The 18,830-nt window shown below is 37.0% G+C and overlaps 1 protein-coding gene across 6 annotated transcripts in view; it reads right to left on the bottom strand.

Annotated features, from left to right (window-relative positions):
* Window positions 1–1,082: 1,082 nt before the first annotated feature.
* The window catches only part of LOC137237929 (uncharacterized), a 636,630-nt gene continuing 618,882 nt past the window's right edge, over window positions 1,083–18,830 (bottom strand). For 5 of the 6 annotated variants that reach the window (XM_067762311.1, XM_067762314.1, XM_067762308.1 and 2 more), the window contains one exon: window positions 1,083–16,833. In XM_067762311.1, the coding sequence (XP_067618412.1) occupies window positions 16,517–16,833 (317 nt within the window). In that variant the 3' untranslated portion in view covers window positions 1,083–16,516. The remainder of the gene's footprint in view (window positions 16,834–18,830) is intronic. The other variant, XR_010949056.1, reaches the window with a different exon arrangement.

Here is an 18,830-nt window from a genome sequence, read left to right as displayed (position 1 = left end):
GACATTTCTCCTGGAACCAACTGCCCACAGTAAGAAACCTAGTGTGTGCTAGACCTGGGCATTCACACCGGTAGTGCGCGACTGTTTCGACTGCTCTCCTCACCGCAGCTTCTGCAAATTCTTTTCTATCAGCATGCAGGCCAATCGGTCAGTGACCCATGACTGTGGCAGTGATCATAAACATTTTTTTCCTTGACCTACATATTTATTAGATCCTCTGTTGTTGTTGTTGTAGCGATAAGGACACCCCGAAGATTTTGGGGAGTGTTATCGATGTTGATGGTCCTTCGCCGGCTGCAGATCAGGTACGTTCCGGTACCAAGCCCGACCATCTCGGGAACGATTTGTTATGACCAAATGCGACCTTCTAGGCCATACCGCCCTCCCACCCCCTAGATCCATGAGCAGTCGGGGTCGCCAGAGCCTCGGTTATTAATGTAACAGGATTCGCCACGGATAGGTGAGGTTGACAATTGAGTTTGGAGAAGCTATATATTGCGCTGGCAACCTGAAAGGGTAGCGCTACACAACCACTTGAATCTATTTGGTATTTTAGTAGCCTCTTACGACAGGCTTACCTACCACGGGTATATTCTAACCACCTAACCCGCTGGGGGTGCTCTGTCCTTTTACTGTCGTAATTCGGCCATGTTTGCCTGGTTACCTTGGACCTGTACGTGGTGCGGATGGCGGGTATCGAAGGAAGTATAATGATGAGCTGTATGAATTTTACGCAGATAGGACGATAGTGCAGCCAATAAAAGCCCAACGGCTTAGTTGGCTAAGTCATATCATGCTAGTGGACAAAGGGCGCGCCTTGAAAGAAAGTGTTTCAGGCGACCCCGCTGTTTGGAAGCAGAAGAAAGGGGAGACTTCCACTGAGTTGGGAGAGGCAGGTGGATCAAAAATTGAAGTCCCTTGGTGCTCCCAATTGGCGTCTGTTTTCGCGATCAAGGGATAGCTGGCGCGACTTGTTACGAAACGGCCAAAATTGCTTTGGCGTTAAAGCACCAATTAATAAATGAATGGTACTAATTCAGTCGGTGAAAAAAATAAATGAACGAAACCAATGCAAATTCAAAATACGCAAACTATTTTTTTGTATTTCAATAAAATTGTATTTCAACCGATTACAATAAGACTTAAAATTAAGTTGACATTCTTAGCTGCTAACAACATGAATACTTTAGTTGACAACATCAAGCCATTGGCTGTTTAAAGTAAAATTAATTAAATTTTTTAACATACTTCTTTTTAAATTAAGTAATAGTTGAATTTTTTTGCAAACCAGCTTAAAAAAAACGCTTCAACTGGCCAAACAGTTTCATCTTCGGGGAATCCTTAGAGGTTGTGTTAGGAAATCAGCTAATTGGTAAATTTTTTTAGCTGATTTGACATTTCTACTTCTGATGCAGTACGTTTTTGACAGTAATCCAGCAAATCATAGAAACAAAATTACATGGAATGCGTGTGTTTGTCTGTATGTATTTCACCCTACCCTACCACCACCCTGTTATTTTATTATTTTCTCATTTGCTCGTTCACAGTAGTGCCTTATTTTTGGTCGACTGTTCCTTAAGCGATTTCATCTCAAAAAACAAAGTGCCCCCAGCGGGTTAGGGGGCAGAATATACCCGCGGTAGGTATGCCTGTCGTAAGAGGCGACTAAAATACCAGATTCAAGGGGCTGTTTAGCGCATCCCTTCAGGTTGCCAGCGCAATATATAGCTTCTCCAAAGCCAATTGTCAACCTAACCTATCCGCGGCGAATCCTGTTGCGACCACAAGCTCCTCATGGAACTTGAGGGTGGGGAGGGAGGTATGGCCTGAAGGTTTAATGTGGCCATATAAATCGTTCCCGAGATGGTCGGGCTAGCACCTTAACGGTGATGTGTTACCGGAGTGTACCGGATCTGTATCCGGCAAAGGACCATCACATCGATACCACTCCCCAAAGCCTTCGGGGAGCAACCTTATCGCTACAACAACAACAACAACATTAAAAAAAAGTGTTTTCCTCCAAACTGGCTGAAAAGCTTCACTTTGACGTAAGAAATGTCTCATTATAATATGAGCTTTTTATTATCGTATGGGCTCTTTATATTAAGTAGGAGGTTGGAGCCATGGGTAGAAGTAACGGGGAAAGCTGTTGATCGGCATTTAACTAGGAATGCCAAGGACTATTATTAATTTGCATGTGGTTCAAGCTGCTTACTAATTCCGCGTGCTTGCGCTCAAGTACCCAGTGGCTTGACGGAATATTCGATATGAGAGGTAATGTGAAACGTCGGCAACCTGGCAAGATTTTTCCGACATAATCGCTTTAAGGGCTAACTGGAGAACTCAAACACTTCATTTTCCGTGGTGGGAAAGACACCTCGTCGCCAAGTGCTGTCGTTCATGAATATTACTGAAGCCTCGCCACTATCTGTATAAAGGTAATATTCTTCACCGTTCGCTAATTTGCAATGTTGGGGGATGTAGGCAAGGGTAGGGGAACTCATTTTACGAGCGGCTGAAACTCACAAAGCAGCATTGCGATGACAAGTCGTGCTCGATGACTTTAAGATCAGGTTAAAAAATTAGAGGTCCGATCGAAAAAACGTAATCAGACAGCCTTTCTATGGTAAATTCATGGCATGCCTTCCATGTTATTTAAATGCGCACGATTCGATACCCAGTAACTGCGCGTCTCACTATTGCGTTGGAGGTGAAATATGCCTCCCTCGGCCCCGAAAATCGCACGAAAACACGAGTCAAACACATGTCATCGCAACAGAAGACCACAACTACGCTATTCGACTCTCACATTTGCTGTTTGGCAGCATATGCCAACACGACGGAGTGCATGAGAAATGGGGGCGTATCTCTAGAACATTTTGTATCGCGCCCGGCCAGAAAGAAGCCTATCGGGAAAAAAAATACCTGCTTCGATGAAGAATGTTGCAATGAAACCGAAAAATAAGATGCTGCCTCTATGGTCACGTTGACATCAAATGCAACACGAGGAGCTTGCTACGATACTTCTTTCCAGAAAGAAAAAAGTAGGGGCATAAAGGTATGAGCACGAAGAGCGTGAACTACTAGCCAGTAAGAGCGAAAGCTGCTAACTCATAATAGCGAAAGCGGCTAACTCAAAACCGAGGTTCAGAGAATGCGTGAATAAGATAAAGCAGAGAGAACAATGAAACACCCAGAAAATAAGCCCCACATGTTCTCACAAGCGAAGATGATATATTATAATGCTTCCCCCTCGACCATGACTGGGTACGAACAGCAATATCCAGATTAACAAACAATAAATTTGGTCGTTGCGTTACATGTCACTCCAGCGATCCGTCGATTCGGAGCATCTTTCTTCACCAGTCCCTCTGAACTAAATGGAGGTCTCCCCTTCCTCTTCTTCCAAAATACGGGCGAAGATAGGAATATTTTTCGAGCTTGGACATCCCCTTTCATTCACATAACATTACCTAGTCAACGAAGCCTTTGATGTTTGATTCCTTGCACTAAGTTTTCGACATATAATGATTGAATTGTTTTCGATAAAAGACTTCTGTCAGCACTGTGTAAAGCCGAAACCAAGTAGTTCGTTAAAGTGGTTAATTGGTTGGTTGCCGTGCTCCCCGTTTACAAAACCACCTTGGCTAAAAAGCACGGAGCGCCTTTTTGATGTCATTTTTCCTGGAAACAATTATTTCTGATTTCCGTAAGACTACTCGATTCTGTTGAAACCATTTGGTTCAGTCGATAAACCTGCTAATAACTTTCACGGAGGATTTTGCATCTTCCTGGAACTCCAAACGTATATAATTACCTAGAGTTTGAAACCTAATATGTGCTAGAGCTAGACATTCGTAAAATCAGTGCCTGATTGTTTCTTTGCTGTCCACCTAACCGGAAATGCTCTTAAACGGATTTTTTTTTAAGAAAAGAGACTTGCCCAGAGGAGACATCAGCTGACATGCCGGAGTACATTTAAGACTGTCTGCGTAGAGCGGGATGGCCTCCTTCTAACCAAGTTGCACCTTCACGTATGTGAAGGCTTATAGATAACTAGTTTTAGGAACACGTTTAGTGCGTCGTTTGGACACGACCTTAGTTCTGCTATTACCCCTTCGATTACACAAGCCGGCAAAATTTAACCAACATTCAGACCCGGAAACCAGACTATATATTTCCGAAGGTTTACGATGCTCTGAATCCAAATCTGGCCTCATAATTGCTATATCAGCTCTGGTTTTCGAAATATCCTAACGTAAAAGTGCAAAAAAACACCGTTTTTGCCCATATTTGAGGTTATGTAGCTTTGCAGAAGTTTTCTTTCACCAAAATTAAAATATGGCATCTTTAAATACAAGTCTTCTTCCTTCAAATGGCGTTGAGTTTGCTCAAATATCATTTTTTTGCTGAGATATTGCATTTTGAAATTTTCATGTTTCATGGTAGGGGTGGTTTCTAGGGGTTAGGGGATACGGGAGTTGATGGGTTAACAGTTATGTTGGTTAGCCCACATGTGGTGTGAGATATCTAGATAAATAAGACTTATTTTAAGAAAAATATGCGGGTAAACGCTGTCCCTAGGGTTAAGTAGGTTAGCCTGCTTGCGGTATGATAGGGGTGGTTTCCAGTGGTTAGGGCTGTGTGTGACTCGGTACCTGAGGGTGTGGTGAGTTAGCACATTTATGGTGTGAGACAAAATTTTAAGAAAAATAAGAAAATTAGTAATCGACTATATCATGTCTAAGTTGTCTCAATCGATTTTCAGGTGTAGGAAAATTTAGAAACATGAAAATTTCAAAATGCGATATCTCAAAGATTCCATTCTTTAATTTTGGTGAAAAAAAACATCTGCAAGGCTACATAACCTCAAATATGGGCAAAAACGGTGTTTTTTGCACTTTTAGGTTATGATATCTCGAAAACCAGAGCTAATAGCGCAATTGAGGCCAGGTTTCGATTCATCGCATCAAAATCCTTCGAAAATATATAGTCCGGTTTCGGGGTCTGAGATGCTGTCGGCCTGTGTTATTTTACACGAGTACCATGTTATGTAGTTCTTTTCATTCTACGTTCGATACTTATTTTCCAGCTAAACTTACTATCTCGACACATAGTAGATACTTAGCTGGGGAGTGAGAGGGTAGTCGAAACAGTGATATTTTATTCTTTCCAGTAAACAATATCAGCTTCGTCTAACTTTGCTTTTCAGTTAAGCCGCTTAATTAAGTATTTAAAAAAACACTTTTTTCTGAAAAATCGGTTGGATGGGGGTCATAGGTTAATCCGACACCAAATATACCCGCTGATAAAAAAATAACAATCATCAAGATACCTTAAAACTTGATGGACAAGTATGCGCTCTAAATCATGACTAAATCAATCAAGATTATCAACGTGATCAACTCGCTATACTCATTGGTGGGTCTATTTCTTCGGCTTTAAGAACTTATACATTTGAGATTTCTGAAAAAATAAGATAAGTATACCATTTCATTTTCTGAAAATTATATTTTTTTGGCCCGCCCTAATGTATATGTGTATGCATTAGCCGTATTTTGATATGCATATACATCTACATTTGCCACTAAAAAAACGCTCACTGAGAAATTACACATAGTAGTAGTGTATGGAGAGATAGTGGAGACACAAACCTTTTAGGTCATAGTGTATAACGCATACAAAAATGGAAAGTGGAGAATAGCGGACACACAATTTTTTGTACGAGTTTTATGCGCAACTATTTCATAAGTGTACATAAAGTCATGCACTTAGAAGTCCAAATAGAATTTAAGTGCATATGTATATACATGTAAAAAACACAGTTATTATTTACAAAAAAACGAAATTGGCGCAATTTTTTAACAACATATTTAGCGGTTTTCTAACATAAACATACAAACAAGCATTTGAAGAATATAATAGATAGTAGTAATAATAATTTGCTGTTATTTTCTCGTATGTTTTTTTGCTTCTTTTGTAAATTACCAGCCAATGGGGTCGTGCATTTGGAGTTTAATTCTCATTGTTTCGAGCTTTCATGTTTTTTTTTTTTATTTTTACTTATTATTTCTTCTTTTTTTTTTAATTTAAACACACTAACATTTACGTGTTGAGTTCTCTTGTACAATCTAAACAATAATTATCTCTATTGTTTCATTAAGTAAATATACTAAACATCTCCTTATAAGTTTTAATATTTTTTTGTTGTAATACGATGTTATTTTTAGCACGACTTTTTATTTACTTTAATTGTAAATTTATCAATAATAGTTTATTATTTTGCGTTATTTTATATTTTTTTCTTTTTAAATATTTTTTTTTTTAATAGCATATATGTATATTTTTTTTAGTTGTACAGTTTAAATATGCTTTTCTTATTTTAACGCGCTTGTCTTTAATTTTAATTAATTAGCTTATTAAATTTAATGTTAACATTTAATTGCCTACGCTCACTTCCGCCACCAATTTACTTTCCTACTCAAATATTGATTGCTCTCTGATTTTAGTTGTTTTTTTTTTATTTTAATATTTCAAATTTTGTTGTTTTAGAAATTAAAATTTTTTTTCATAATACATACTTTTGGTTCTCGATTTTTAATAATCTGTTTTTTAATTTTGTGTTTTATGCTTTGATAAGTCTTCTTTTTATATCATTTTGTTTAGATCGATTTTTTTTTTAATATTTTACTGTATTAAGTTAATATCCAAAATTTTATAAATAAAAACTTTTGTTGAACATATGCCAGCACGTACTTATATACATATATGTATTATATACGTATTCTATTATAAATTAAAAATTGTATACATTAAAAAAAAAATTGTGACTTTTTCTTCATTGTGCATAAACTTTGTTTACGTATTTCCTGATTTAATACATACATACTTGTGTACGTATGTTTCGCGTATGATTGTGATTTACCAATAAAAATATATACATAAATTTTTTCTTTTTTAAATTTTGTTCGACTTTAAATTTTATAAGCTTCTAATTTTTTAAATTTATTTGCCTGTTTTTAAAACACTACTTTTTTATTAGTCACTTTATTAATTTGTGTTATTGCTGTAAAACGTACGTGCGCTATGAAACCAATACTTTTTACTTATTTCTTTTATTTTTTAATAATTTTTTGTTTATACAACTTTTTTGTCTGTGTTAAATTTTTAATATTTTAATGCCGGCTTTATTTTGAATTCGTACATATGTAAATTGCATATATTCAAATCATTTATAAAATAAATTAAATACTCAACGAATTCATCTAATATTAATTATAAATAATTATAAAGCCAGACTTTAAAATGTTGTTAAAGTTAATCTCAATTTAACCCTGTCACCTCTTCATTAAATGTTTCAGCTTATCTGAGTTGAAGGGGCGAAGTAGCTTGCTGAAACTCTAGTTCTCTTAAACTCGCACTGAAAAACTAGGTCTCTATGTACATAGTTTATAAACGAAACATTTATAAAAGTTTTTGACACCATGATAAGAAAATGCAGGACCTAATTTTTTTTCCCAACACCAAGGTAGATAAAACTAAGTCAGTTCGATAGAGAGAGAGAGAGAGAGTGAACCGAACATCACTATTGGCCATGGCGGAATCATACAAGGTGGCATCACGGCGACATACATACAAACATAAATAAAAATACTACGTATTTTGTACATGTACTGTGCCGGAAGTTGAAATGTCAAATCACATTAAAAAAGTACTAATCAGCTGATTTCCGGCGGTCACCTGTTCCTTGTCCCGCTATTGTATGAGCTAATGAAAAACACGCACGTACCCTATAATACACGACGGAACCATGAAGGTGATGGCCAGCTGAGCCTAACCTTACGATTCACCAATGCACGCGGCTCAAAGAATGTTTGACCAACGTCCAAGAATTGACTTCCTTGGTATCAATTGACGAAACCTTGGTGAGGTTTGAGGCATAAACCTCTTCCAATAAATGGTTCAGGGCACCCGGTTTCAACGCAACTCCACGTTCCAGTTAACCAACTCTTCCGCATTTGGATATTACCCTCAGCCACCACGTTCTACGGAAGGGCCTTCCGCAAAAGAGCAGAAACGGATGGAACTTCGTGGGCTATCTGTTTCCCGTGGTAGTAACTTTAAATTCTTTGGTCAGACTTTCGTAACCTTCGGTTACTACTTCCGGTTGAGTATTCACCTACTCCGGACCGGTGGCCTAGAAAATAAAAATAAAGATTAGATGGGGTTAGAGACCCCCAATACCCTAAACGGTCTGCACAATATTTATTATCCTGTGTAACTTCCGGTGCAGTTCGATTTTGAAATTAAGCCATCGAATTACAAAAACACAATATTTGGAATCTGTGTCTTTGTTTTTATACATATCTCCCTGCCGCCATATTGTACGGTTCCTCCGTACCATAATATAATAACTGTAGCAAAGGGAGAGCGAAAACCTATCAAACATAGTTTTTCGAAACATAACATAACGCTTTGAGAGCGGATTGCCAACATAATGAAGAGGAAAGTAAAAGCCTTGCGTAAAACGGAATTTGAATATAATGAAGTATGGCGCCAACCTCTATGCCGACCTTTCTGCCCAATGCTTTCAAATCGGTTTTCTAAATTCGATATAGCTGAATCTAAAATTTTGATGCTAGTTGTTTGCTTACCGATTTGAATTCAATTAGAAATAAGTGAATAGTCACATTATAGTTAAACCCACTCCTCACTTCCAGAACACAAATTAGCGGTAATTTATGCCCAAGTAAGAAATGACAAAACCCAAAAAAAGTTAGTAAATGGTGGCATCGTCGAAGTATTCCAGAACCGATATATTCTTGGAATATATGGCAGTGCGTTAGACCTTATAAACAAGGAGCCAGGAAATCAGGTGCACTAAAAAAACAAAGAGTTTGAACTGTTATACGAATTCTTGTCGAATACTTTCTGAGTGTGAGTATGTTTGCCGATTTCTCTATGCAGCTGTCATATATGTATACCCAGCGAATGCAGGTTTCACATATAATTATAACGCTTGCTAATTAATGGACTTACCATTTATATAAATTTTATAATTCATTACCTATTAGTTTTAAACAAAGAAATTAAACCGAAAAGAACCAGCAACGGAGAGAATAGTGGGCAGAGAACATATAAGCATAGAGAACCACCAACAACAACAGCGGGCAACAATAATCCAATCGTAGGTAGGTTATTCACTAATGGGAAATTTAACTAAATATTTTATAACTTAACAATTCACTTTTTGTGAAATTTTAATCAAAACACTTCGTTTTCACCGTTGGATGGACCCAACGCCGGCTACGTGATCAGCAGTATTTCTCGACGAACAACTTACTGAATACATGTATGATTGCCGGATTTACATAGAACGTTTTTCTGAGTTGCACTGTTTGGATGTTTTGACAGCACTATAGTGGCGTACATTTACATTTCATACATGCATTCAGTAAGTTGTTCTGTGGAGAAATACTGCTGATCGCGTAGTCGGCGTTGGGTCCATCCAACGATGAAAACGTCAATACTAAGCAACGCTGCAATAGTTCCATATACCAACACTGTTTTATACAAATATCTCTTGAAAAAAGTAAAACTTTTGATTTCCTCCTTCGGGTTAGTGATACCGAGGCCAAAGGCGTATTTTAATACCTGTACCGACATTTTTGGACGTGTTTAGCACTCATGCCCTGTTGTAAATTATGTATTAAAAAAATTATCGATATAAGTAAGAATCGATACTTTCGGTCCTATATATAGCAGGTATCGATTCTTATTTTCGATGCTAGGTACAAGTACAGGTATCGATACTTTCCTAGTATCGTTTCATACCTAGTTCGTCGTTGAAAGTTCTCTATAACTTCTAGGTTCTTTGGTTCTAAATTTTAGTTTAGTAGATCCTTATTATGTTGTTTTGTCTTTATTATAATTGTTATGTTAAGTGTGGAAGATTCAATTTTGATAGTCACATATTATTATTATTATATCTTTTTTTCAATTTTTTTGCTTTTTTAAATTGCAAGCGCCTAGCGTTAATTGTGTATATAAGTATACATTTAAGCTTTTTATTATAAGACTCTTACGTATTGTTAATTTTGTATTGTATATTTACTAGAGTATTGAGCACACTTTAGAATTATTTTTATTGAAGATTTCTTCTTTTAAATTATGTATTCTGTATTTAGATTTAAAAGTAGAGTTAAAAATGTGTGAATACTTTACTTGGTGACTTTATAAGGGCACGATAAAGTAGTTAAAAGAGTTAAGTGATTGAGGAGCTGCAAAAAAAAAAGAGGGTAACTCTAATGTACTTATCAGAGCAGGACAAAATTGAGATTTATTCAATGCAGTGGTGCACAACATCTGCAGAGCTTCGAACGCAAAACCAAATTTTTTGTAATAGAATGTGTGTACAATAGTGGCCGCCTTGGTGTGGTGGTACTGTGCTCCGCCCACCGCACCAAAGATCCCGGTCAAAGCAATATCGAAAATTTCGAAAAAAGTGTTTTCGATTAGAAAAAAGGGTTTTCTATGCGCGATCGCCCCTCAGCAGTGATTTGGCAAACACTCGGAAGGTATTTCTGCCTGAAAAGCTCCTCAGTGAAAATAAATCTGCCTTGCAGATGTCGTTCAAAGTCGACATTAACGTGTACGTCTCGTCCCGCCAACTCGTGGAAAAATTAAAAGGAGTACAACGCAAATTGGAAGAGAAGCTAGGCCTAAAATCTCTTCGGAGGTTATAGCACCGTGCATTTTTTTTTCATTTGTGTACAATGAGAGTGGTGAAAGAAAGTTTCAGGATAGAATCCAAGCTCGAGATATAGACTACTAAGGCGCTGCGACATGTAGTTAAAGGTCAAATAGTTTTCCGAAGCTCTTGAGCGTACCTGTGATGTTAGGCAATTATGTTACAGTAGCGCTCTCAAGATATTGATTGTATTCAGTTTCCAATTTTCATTGGCTTATTGCGTACGTTGATGCCAACGGAGTTTTTCGCACCTGCCATCCAGCTGATTTGGACTTTATTTTGAAAATTTAGGTGAGATTATGGTAGTTGTCCCACAGCGTAGCAGAAAGCACACTTACACCAATTGGAAAAGTGTGATTCCATTAAAATGTGTGAGATGCATAAAAACGAATACAATTCATTCGCCTCTAACCTCTATAAAGTCGAGGAAGTTCTTGGTCATACATTTCATACGTGTCTTAATCAGAGCTAGATATCTGCAAAGGGAGTCCTCAGCACTTCTTATCTCTTTCTTGTCCTTATAGCTGCGAAAAAGTCAGTCGTTGACATATCCATGCAATATACTCACATCGAAAAATAGCATATTGATATCCTTACCAATGGACGTAGGTAAAGCCGATTAACTATACACTTAGTTCGATTATCATTGAACCTCCAAGTTTTCAGAGGCACCTTGTGGGTGGGTTCCAGCCTTCATCTGAGCTCATTAGTGGCCTGCCTCGTTAGTTAGTTTCCAGCAAATTTCGCAGGTAAACTGCTTCGTGAGCTTCGTCCAACATGACTGCTGCGGTGCACCGCGTGGCTGGGTCAGCAAGCGATTGTATGCAATCTAATTCTCTTGTGAGGAATATTCATTATTTGAAGGGATTTCATCGAGGCATAAATGTCGGAGTAAAATATCGCTGACGAAGAATTCTAGGGTAGTAGCCAATGAACTCCTTTCTTTATGATTATTAGGTTAGATTAAGGTGAGTACTGGATTCCCTGGTAGAATAAGCTCATATGGACAGCTTGAATGTGCATTTTTATGCCAAGAAAGATAATGGTGACGTTATAGTTTCCAATTAGCCCTCTACGTTCGAATTAGTTGAAGCCATGCGGGCCAAGGAAGCCACGTGACAGATGCCCGGGTTCCTACCATCATGGCTCGCAACCCAGATTATCCCAGACTTAAAATAGATCAATGCGATCGCATGCGACATCTCATCCACCTACTCTCTGCAGACGCTGTATATTCTTTCTCTTATCAACGCCCACATTGTAAACTAAATACCTTGAGAAATATCTATTGGGAGAGCGAAAGTTGTTCTCGAATTGGGTATCTTTCCGTTGCTAGAACGACAGGGTCAGTTTTACATTGATAGTCTCACACACACAAAAACTTAGTTGAGGTTACTCATACGCCCTGTCAAACGACTGCAGTATTAAAAGGCATAGATAACAAAGTTGTTGACGCTGATAATTTTAACTCAGGATAGATTCGAGGGAATTTGATTTTCGTGATTGTGGTTTGCTGATTTCTATGCTCGTATCTGTGTATGTGTGCTAGTGTTGAATCAAGGGTATTTAATCGTATCAAATATAAAAATTAATAACACTTTGGCCTTTTCTTTAGGTTTATTCATATCAAATGACAGCCCTGTACGTAATTTATTTATTTCTTACGTGCTTTTGTAAGTTACCTATATACTACGTAAGTGTAATACGCTTCTGTATTATATATATTTACGTATGTACATTTTTTGTATGCATGCATGTAAATTTCTACTATTTCCACATTATTTTGGTTTTTTAATGAAATCTTTTAGTTTTCTTTCACTATACATAAATTTACTACTTTTGAGCTGATTTACCATACAATATTTTCCTTTTAGCCTTTTCGAGTTGCTATCTCGCTTGTTAGCATTTTATCATACTGTTAACTTTAAAATGTTGTATACGCAAAATTTTATGTTATAATATATTATTTCAAATTAGAATTAGTCAGCCATATTTTTATTTTATTTTTTAACTGTTTTTAAATAAAAGTAAAAGACTGAAAAGTAAAGTTTAAAGCTTGCCAATCCATAGATTTTTGTCTAAATTTGTTTGTATGTACATTACAGTACAGTCGGAAAGTATTAGAACAAGATGAAAAAAGTTGTTTTTGTCAGTTTATCGTATCATTTATTAAAATATTATTCAAATATTCGCAGTAGTTTTGTACATTCAACTTAGTTCTATGATCCGAAGATATTTTTATTGAATTTTACCGAAAGTTCCAACAAAATTTATAAGAAAACAGCGAGTATGTTACTTTAATCGATTTTCTGGAAAATAGCCAACTTTTGCTTTGATGACTGCAGCGCACAATTTCGGCATTCTTTCGATGAGTTTTTGAAGTGTTTGATGTGGAATATTATTCCACGCTTCGCTCAAACAATCCCAGAGTTCAGGAAGGCTTGGTGGCTTTAGATATCTCACGCGTCGATCCAGTTCTTCCCACAATAGCTCGATGGGATTTAAGTGAGGGATTTTGGTGGCCACTCGATTGTATAAAGGTCACCTGCCTCTTTTTTTATTCTAAATAAGAAGTACAATGTTTTGGTGCACGTTTCGGATCGTTATCTTGTTCGTAAATGAATCCACAACCAATCAAATTAATGACAAATGGTAATGGATGGCGTTGAAGTATACTGTTAGTATATTGATAAATCCAAGTCTTCATTGATTTCAGCACGAATTTATGATGCAGATTTCCGTCGATTGACTTTACTTATTGCATATATTTTGTTGTAGATTATTTGATTTGTCTTCCTTGGTCGATCAGTTTTATGTTAGTATTTTGTCCAGTTTCCCGATAACTTCTAATGGCCGTATGAACTGAACACAGAGATATTTTCAAAAGTTTGGCTATTTCTCGATAGTTTTCGCCGTTTTTTGCAAATAATGATTTGGGCTCGTATTTCGACGGATATTTCCTTTCGCTTGACCATTTTCAATCTGGAAAAATACAATTCTGAGGCTTTTTTTATCTTGTTATAATACTTTTCGACTGTACTGTATCTTCGCGGTGTAGAACATACAAAGCGGCAAAGTACCTCATATTTACGCATGCGCCTAATGGTGCGCTCATATTGGAGCTGCCTTACTAGCTGCAAGTTTCGTAAAAGAAATGAAAGCCTAGAACAACATGCAAAACGCTTCGCTTGACTCACAGATCTGTTGAACATCTATGTTAGTATCGCAATTTGCAAGCAACCTAATGCTTGGTTTTCATTAGATCAAAATGATGTGGTTTTTGTGGGCTTAAAGCGAACTGCGAATAAATTAGTCCTCGCCATAGGAGATTATCAAAAAATTGTAATGCCCAACATCGGAGGCCCAGTCAAAGGCACCCGTCAGCTATTATCCAATGTAACCAGCTCGATAATATTATATGCAGCACTAGTATGGCACGGATCTAAAATGACTCACCAAAAAGATATACTAGCAGCCTACCGCAGTACCGATCTGTATGGAATTGGAATCGGTCGGTTATCTGAATATGCCAAGAAAAGCGCAAAGTCATGAATAACATTTGAGGAGCAACAACGGTGGAAAGAATCGAGGAATGGCCGCTGGACCTTTATGCTAGTCCGGAATAAAGCAGAATGGTCTTTCCGCTCACGCGGCGAACTAAATTACCACCTCACGCAGATATTCAGAGTGCACGGCGATTTCAAGGAGTATCTACATAAGCGTAAGATAGAGGAGGAATCTTTCTGTGCACACTGTCCCACCAAATTGGAAAACACAGAGCACAATATGTTTCTTTGCACTCATTTTCACGGCGAAAATTCTCTGCACACAGAGTTTTTGGAGAGGAGCCTTCCATTAGGAATTTAGTTCCCCTAATGTGCAGAGGCATATATTGTTGATCTGCGTGAGTAAAGCGGTATTTATAGTGATGACGCGATTGATGCATGCCAAAAGGGATCGCAGGGAAATGCCCATGCGAAACATTGGTGCTTAAATCAATTTTCACCCCTTTTACGTTATTCCTTACGGTGGTAGCGCGTGGAAAAATAAAGGATTAGCCTGAGTCCATTGCGCTACCCCAACGTCCAAGAAAAAAGAAAGATCAAAACCACTGATATGCCTTAAGTTGACCCGATGGTCGATTGGAATCAAAAACGTTTCCTTTATGTCACATGAAGTCGATAAAGCAGTGCGTGGTCAAACGCTAAAATTTTGTATTTATTATTCAACAACTCATTTCCCGTCGTTTCACACGCTTTAGCATTATCTATTGATGGACGCAAAATGTCAGTTAATGAAACTTAAATTCCAATTATCTTATTGCTCAATTTTATAATTACTTTCTATTCAAAACTGACGGCAAACGCATTTGATATGGGAGGCCATTTCCATTGATACTGCCAATTTTGTGGTTAAACTTTAACCTAGTGAAAACCAAGCATAAGTGAGTTGAGCATACAAAATAAGAAACATCGTATTCTGTTAACAGTTTTCAGCTCAAAAAATCATGCAGAAATATGACCATAAAACATTGCAGCTACATACAGAATCATAATTTGAAAGCCTTTCTGAGTGAAACTCTATGAACAGTTTGCGTTTGTTATATCTGAAATGCTCAACTTTTTATGCTTGCTTTTCATTAGGTCGAAATGTTGACATCAAAAACTGCTGCAAGCTGGCCCGCTTGCTAGTTGGAGTCAAGACCGCAAGACCGTTTCCTCTATGCCACATTACATACTCAAAGCCGATAAAGCAGTGCGTGGTCAAAACGCGCGGTAAAATTTTGTGTTTATTTATTTCGTTCTACTTTCCATTATTTCCAGATGTTTCACTCACACAATAAGGAATATATTGATGGGACGCCTGATGGCAAACGAAAATAAATTGCCCACATATCCCCTGTAGGGAAAATCTCTAGTTCTATTACGTTTCTATTGCATTCCTAACCACTACTAGTTCGCCATCTATCTCTTTTAGATGCTTTCAACTAGCCAAATTATTATGGCGATGTCCTAGCCTGTGAAAATTGCCCCCGCTGTATTACCTTTTCCTTATTTCCGAACTAGATAGAAATTTCCACTTTAGAACTAGTTCTTTATTGGTACTTCTTATATAGTTCCAAACTAGCGTAAAAACTTACATCAAAGATCTAGCTCTTCTTGGTACATACTATTTCGTTGGCTCCGAACCGGACCGATATTTTACGAGTTGCTTCAAATACGATATTATCCACTTTTTCATTTCAATTGATTTGGCCAAGATAGTGGTCAAATTTGATCTAGTCGAAGGCCCATTGTATTAGAAATGAATAAAACTTAATTTAATTTTCTCAAACGTCTCCAAAAAATTGCTTCTGTTCCTTACTAATATTAACGAACTTTAATTTTAATGTTTACGACTTTTTAATTTACTATATCTGTTTAAAATTCTTTAGCTTTTTTCTCTTTAGTATCATGTTTGTTTAAATTTCTTGTTTTGAAGATTTTTTTTATGATTTGTTTTAAACTTTTTTTGTTATTTCGTTTGAATTTTATTTTTAAATTTTCTATTACTAAAATTCTGCCTTAATTAAAACTATTATACGTATGATACTTCTATTATTTGCGCTATTATTATTAATTTTCTTACTTTTTTTTTATAATTATAACTAATTTTTAATATTTGAATTTGTTTTTACTATTATGCTTGTAAATTTCTATAAAATGCCGCATATTGTTTCAACAATTTAATTACATCGTTCGTCCACGCTGATCATTTTAACAATTGTTAAACATTCTCCAAATGATGCAAATGTTCCAGATTATTATCGTCATCGTCGTCGAATCGTACATCATTTATAAATATTTCGTGTTGTACATCATCAAGATCAATATCATCTTCATCATCGTCTAGCCCATCGTCATCGTTTATCAGTATGCCTGCACTCAGACCGTCGACGCCTGCAATGCAAATGTGTGGTGGTGGTGGCACACTTGTTGGTGGCAGCGGTGCTGGTGGTATTATCAATGAACCGCTATTGAGGCCATGTAAACTGCCCGACATGCTGGGGCCACCTTGTAAATGTCGACGACTTGAACTTAAACCTATAAATTGAAAAAAAAAAAATAAAATTAAGTTAAGTTCATATCATCATATATATTATTTCTAATTGCAATTTTTATGTACGGGTCCCTTTTTCGCTCTTATTTGGAATCCTAATCTATAAATAAAGTTTTGGTTGTAAAGATGGAGATTCCGGCTATTAGCGAGCTTTGGGCAATTTTGGTCGTAGAGCTTTTGTTTAGCTATATTTTATTAAAATAATTTGTTAAAAATAAACGATTGTGAGCACACAAAGAAATCTATTTGTACTATGGTACTATTGTGAATATTTGCGCTGCATTACCAGCAGCTGGTACCAAACGTCAGATGGCAGCACAAGCTGTAAATTTTATTGGTTTGATAGAACAGCTGATCTCTGTTGATATTTGGCAAGATACTTTTATATTGGTTGCGCAAAATGCGCACGGGTCCCGCTCGTATATATTATTTCTAATTGATGTTTTTATATACGGGTCCCTTGTTCAGTTTTATTTGGAATCCTAATCTATAAATAGAGTTTTGGTTGTAAAGATGGAGATTCCGGCTATTAGCGAGCTTTGGACAATTTTGGTCGTAGTGGTTTTTTTAGCTATATTTTATTAAAATAATTTGTTAAAAATAAACGATTGTGAGCACACAAAGAAATCTCTTTGTACTATGGTACTATTGTGAATATTTGCACTGCATTACCGGTAGTTGCTACCATACGCCAGATGGTAGCGCAAGCTTTAAGTCTTAATTGATTGATAGAACAGCTGATTTTTGTTCATATTTGATAAGAGACATTTATTTTTGCTGCGCAAGGTGCGCACGGGTCCCGCTCGTATATATTTATATAAAATTGTGAAAATAAGCCCCTTTGACCCTTCCCTTCTATAGTCAGTCGAAATATATTTTTCTTAATGTTAATTGTGTATTTGACATCGAATTTAAAAAATTTGTTTTTAAATGCTCTATATATCCACTCAATATGCTTTTAAGCTTGAACGTAACGTGACTATAGCATACCCTATGGACGTACAACTTGGCTTGCTCACCCTACGATGTGAAAACGACTACGACTTCAAAATAACATATCAAGAAAACATAGCAAAATAATGAAACGATGATTTCGAAAATCGAATGACACATAATAAATAAATAAACACAAGGCGCGATGACCTCCGCAGAGATTATAGGCCGAGCTTATACGCCGGCTCCGCACGGCATCTATAAGGCATATTTTTAACACCCAAACTGGTGCGTATTTTTTATATAATTTCCCTAATAATCTGAAGTTAAGCACTGGTGCGCTTTTAGTGTATTCTGAACCAGCACTAGTTCGCCCTCTATTTCTTTAACATGCTTTCAAATGGCGAATTTAACATGGCGATGTCCCAGGCGGTGGAAATTATGCTCACTTCAGAACTAATTGGTGTAAAGGGTACTTTTTCGAAATTGGGCGGTCGCCTCGATGTTGTTGTAGCGTGCTCCGCTTACCACACCGAAGATCCTTGGTTCACGCCCAGGGCACAGCAACAGAAAAGTTTTAGAAACAACTTTTTCTTCAATTATAAGAAAGTTTTTCTAAGCGGGTCGACCTTCGGCAGTGATTTGGCAAGCACTCCAAGTGTATTTCAGCCTTGAGAAGCTTCTCAGTAAAAACTCATCTGCCTCGCCTGTCGGACTGAATCAGTATTACACAAGTAGGTCCCATCACGCGAATTTGAAGGAACAATTAAAAGGAGCACGACGCAAGTTGCAATAGAAGTTCGGCCTAAAATCTCTTTGGAGGTTATCGCACCTTCATTTTTTTTTTTTTTGTTTTGTTCGAAATTGCCACCTAAAATACTGAGGCATTTTCAATACGAACTGACTAAATTAAAAGTTGCTTGACACTGTCTAAATGTACTCTGGTGGAACCCCTTCCTTATCTATTTGCTTACCTATATATGCTATGGAGTTTACTTGAGAGAAAAACTTGAAAGTGTAGGGAAGGAAGGCATACTCATAGTTGAAG

Source organism: Eurosta solidaginis, chromosome 1 (genome assembly GCF_040869045.1).
Source record: "Eurosta solidaginis isolate ZX-2024a chromosome 1, ASM4086904v1, whole genome shotgun sequence".
Classification (NCBI taxonomy): domain Eukaryota; kingdom Metazoa; phylum Arthropoda; class Insecta; order Diptera; family Tephritidae; genus Eurosta; species Eurosta solidaginis.
The sequence above is the reverse complement of the archived record's forward strand: the minus strand, read 5'-3'. Positions and strand labels throughout refer to the sequence as shown.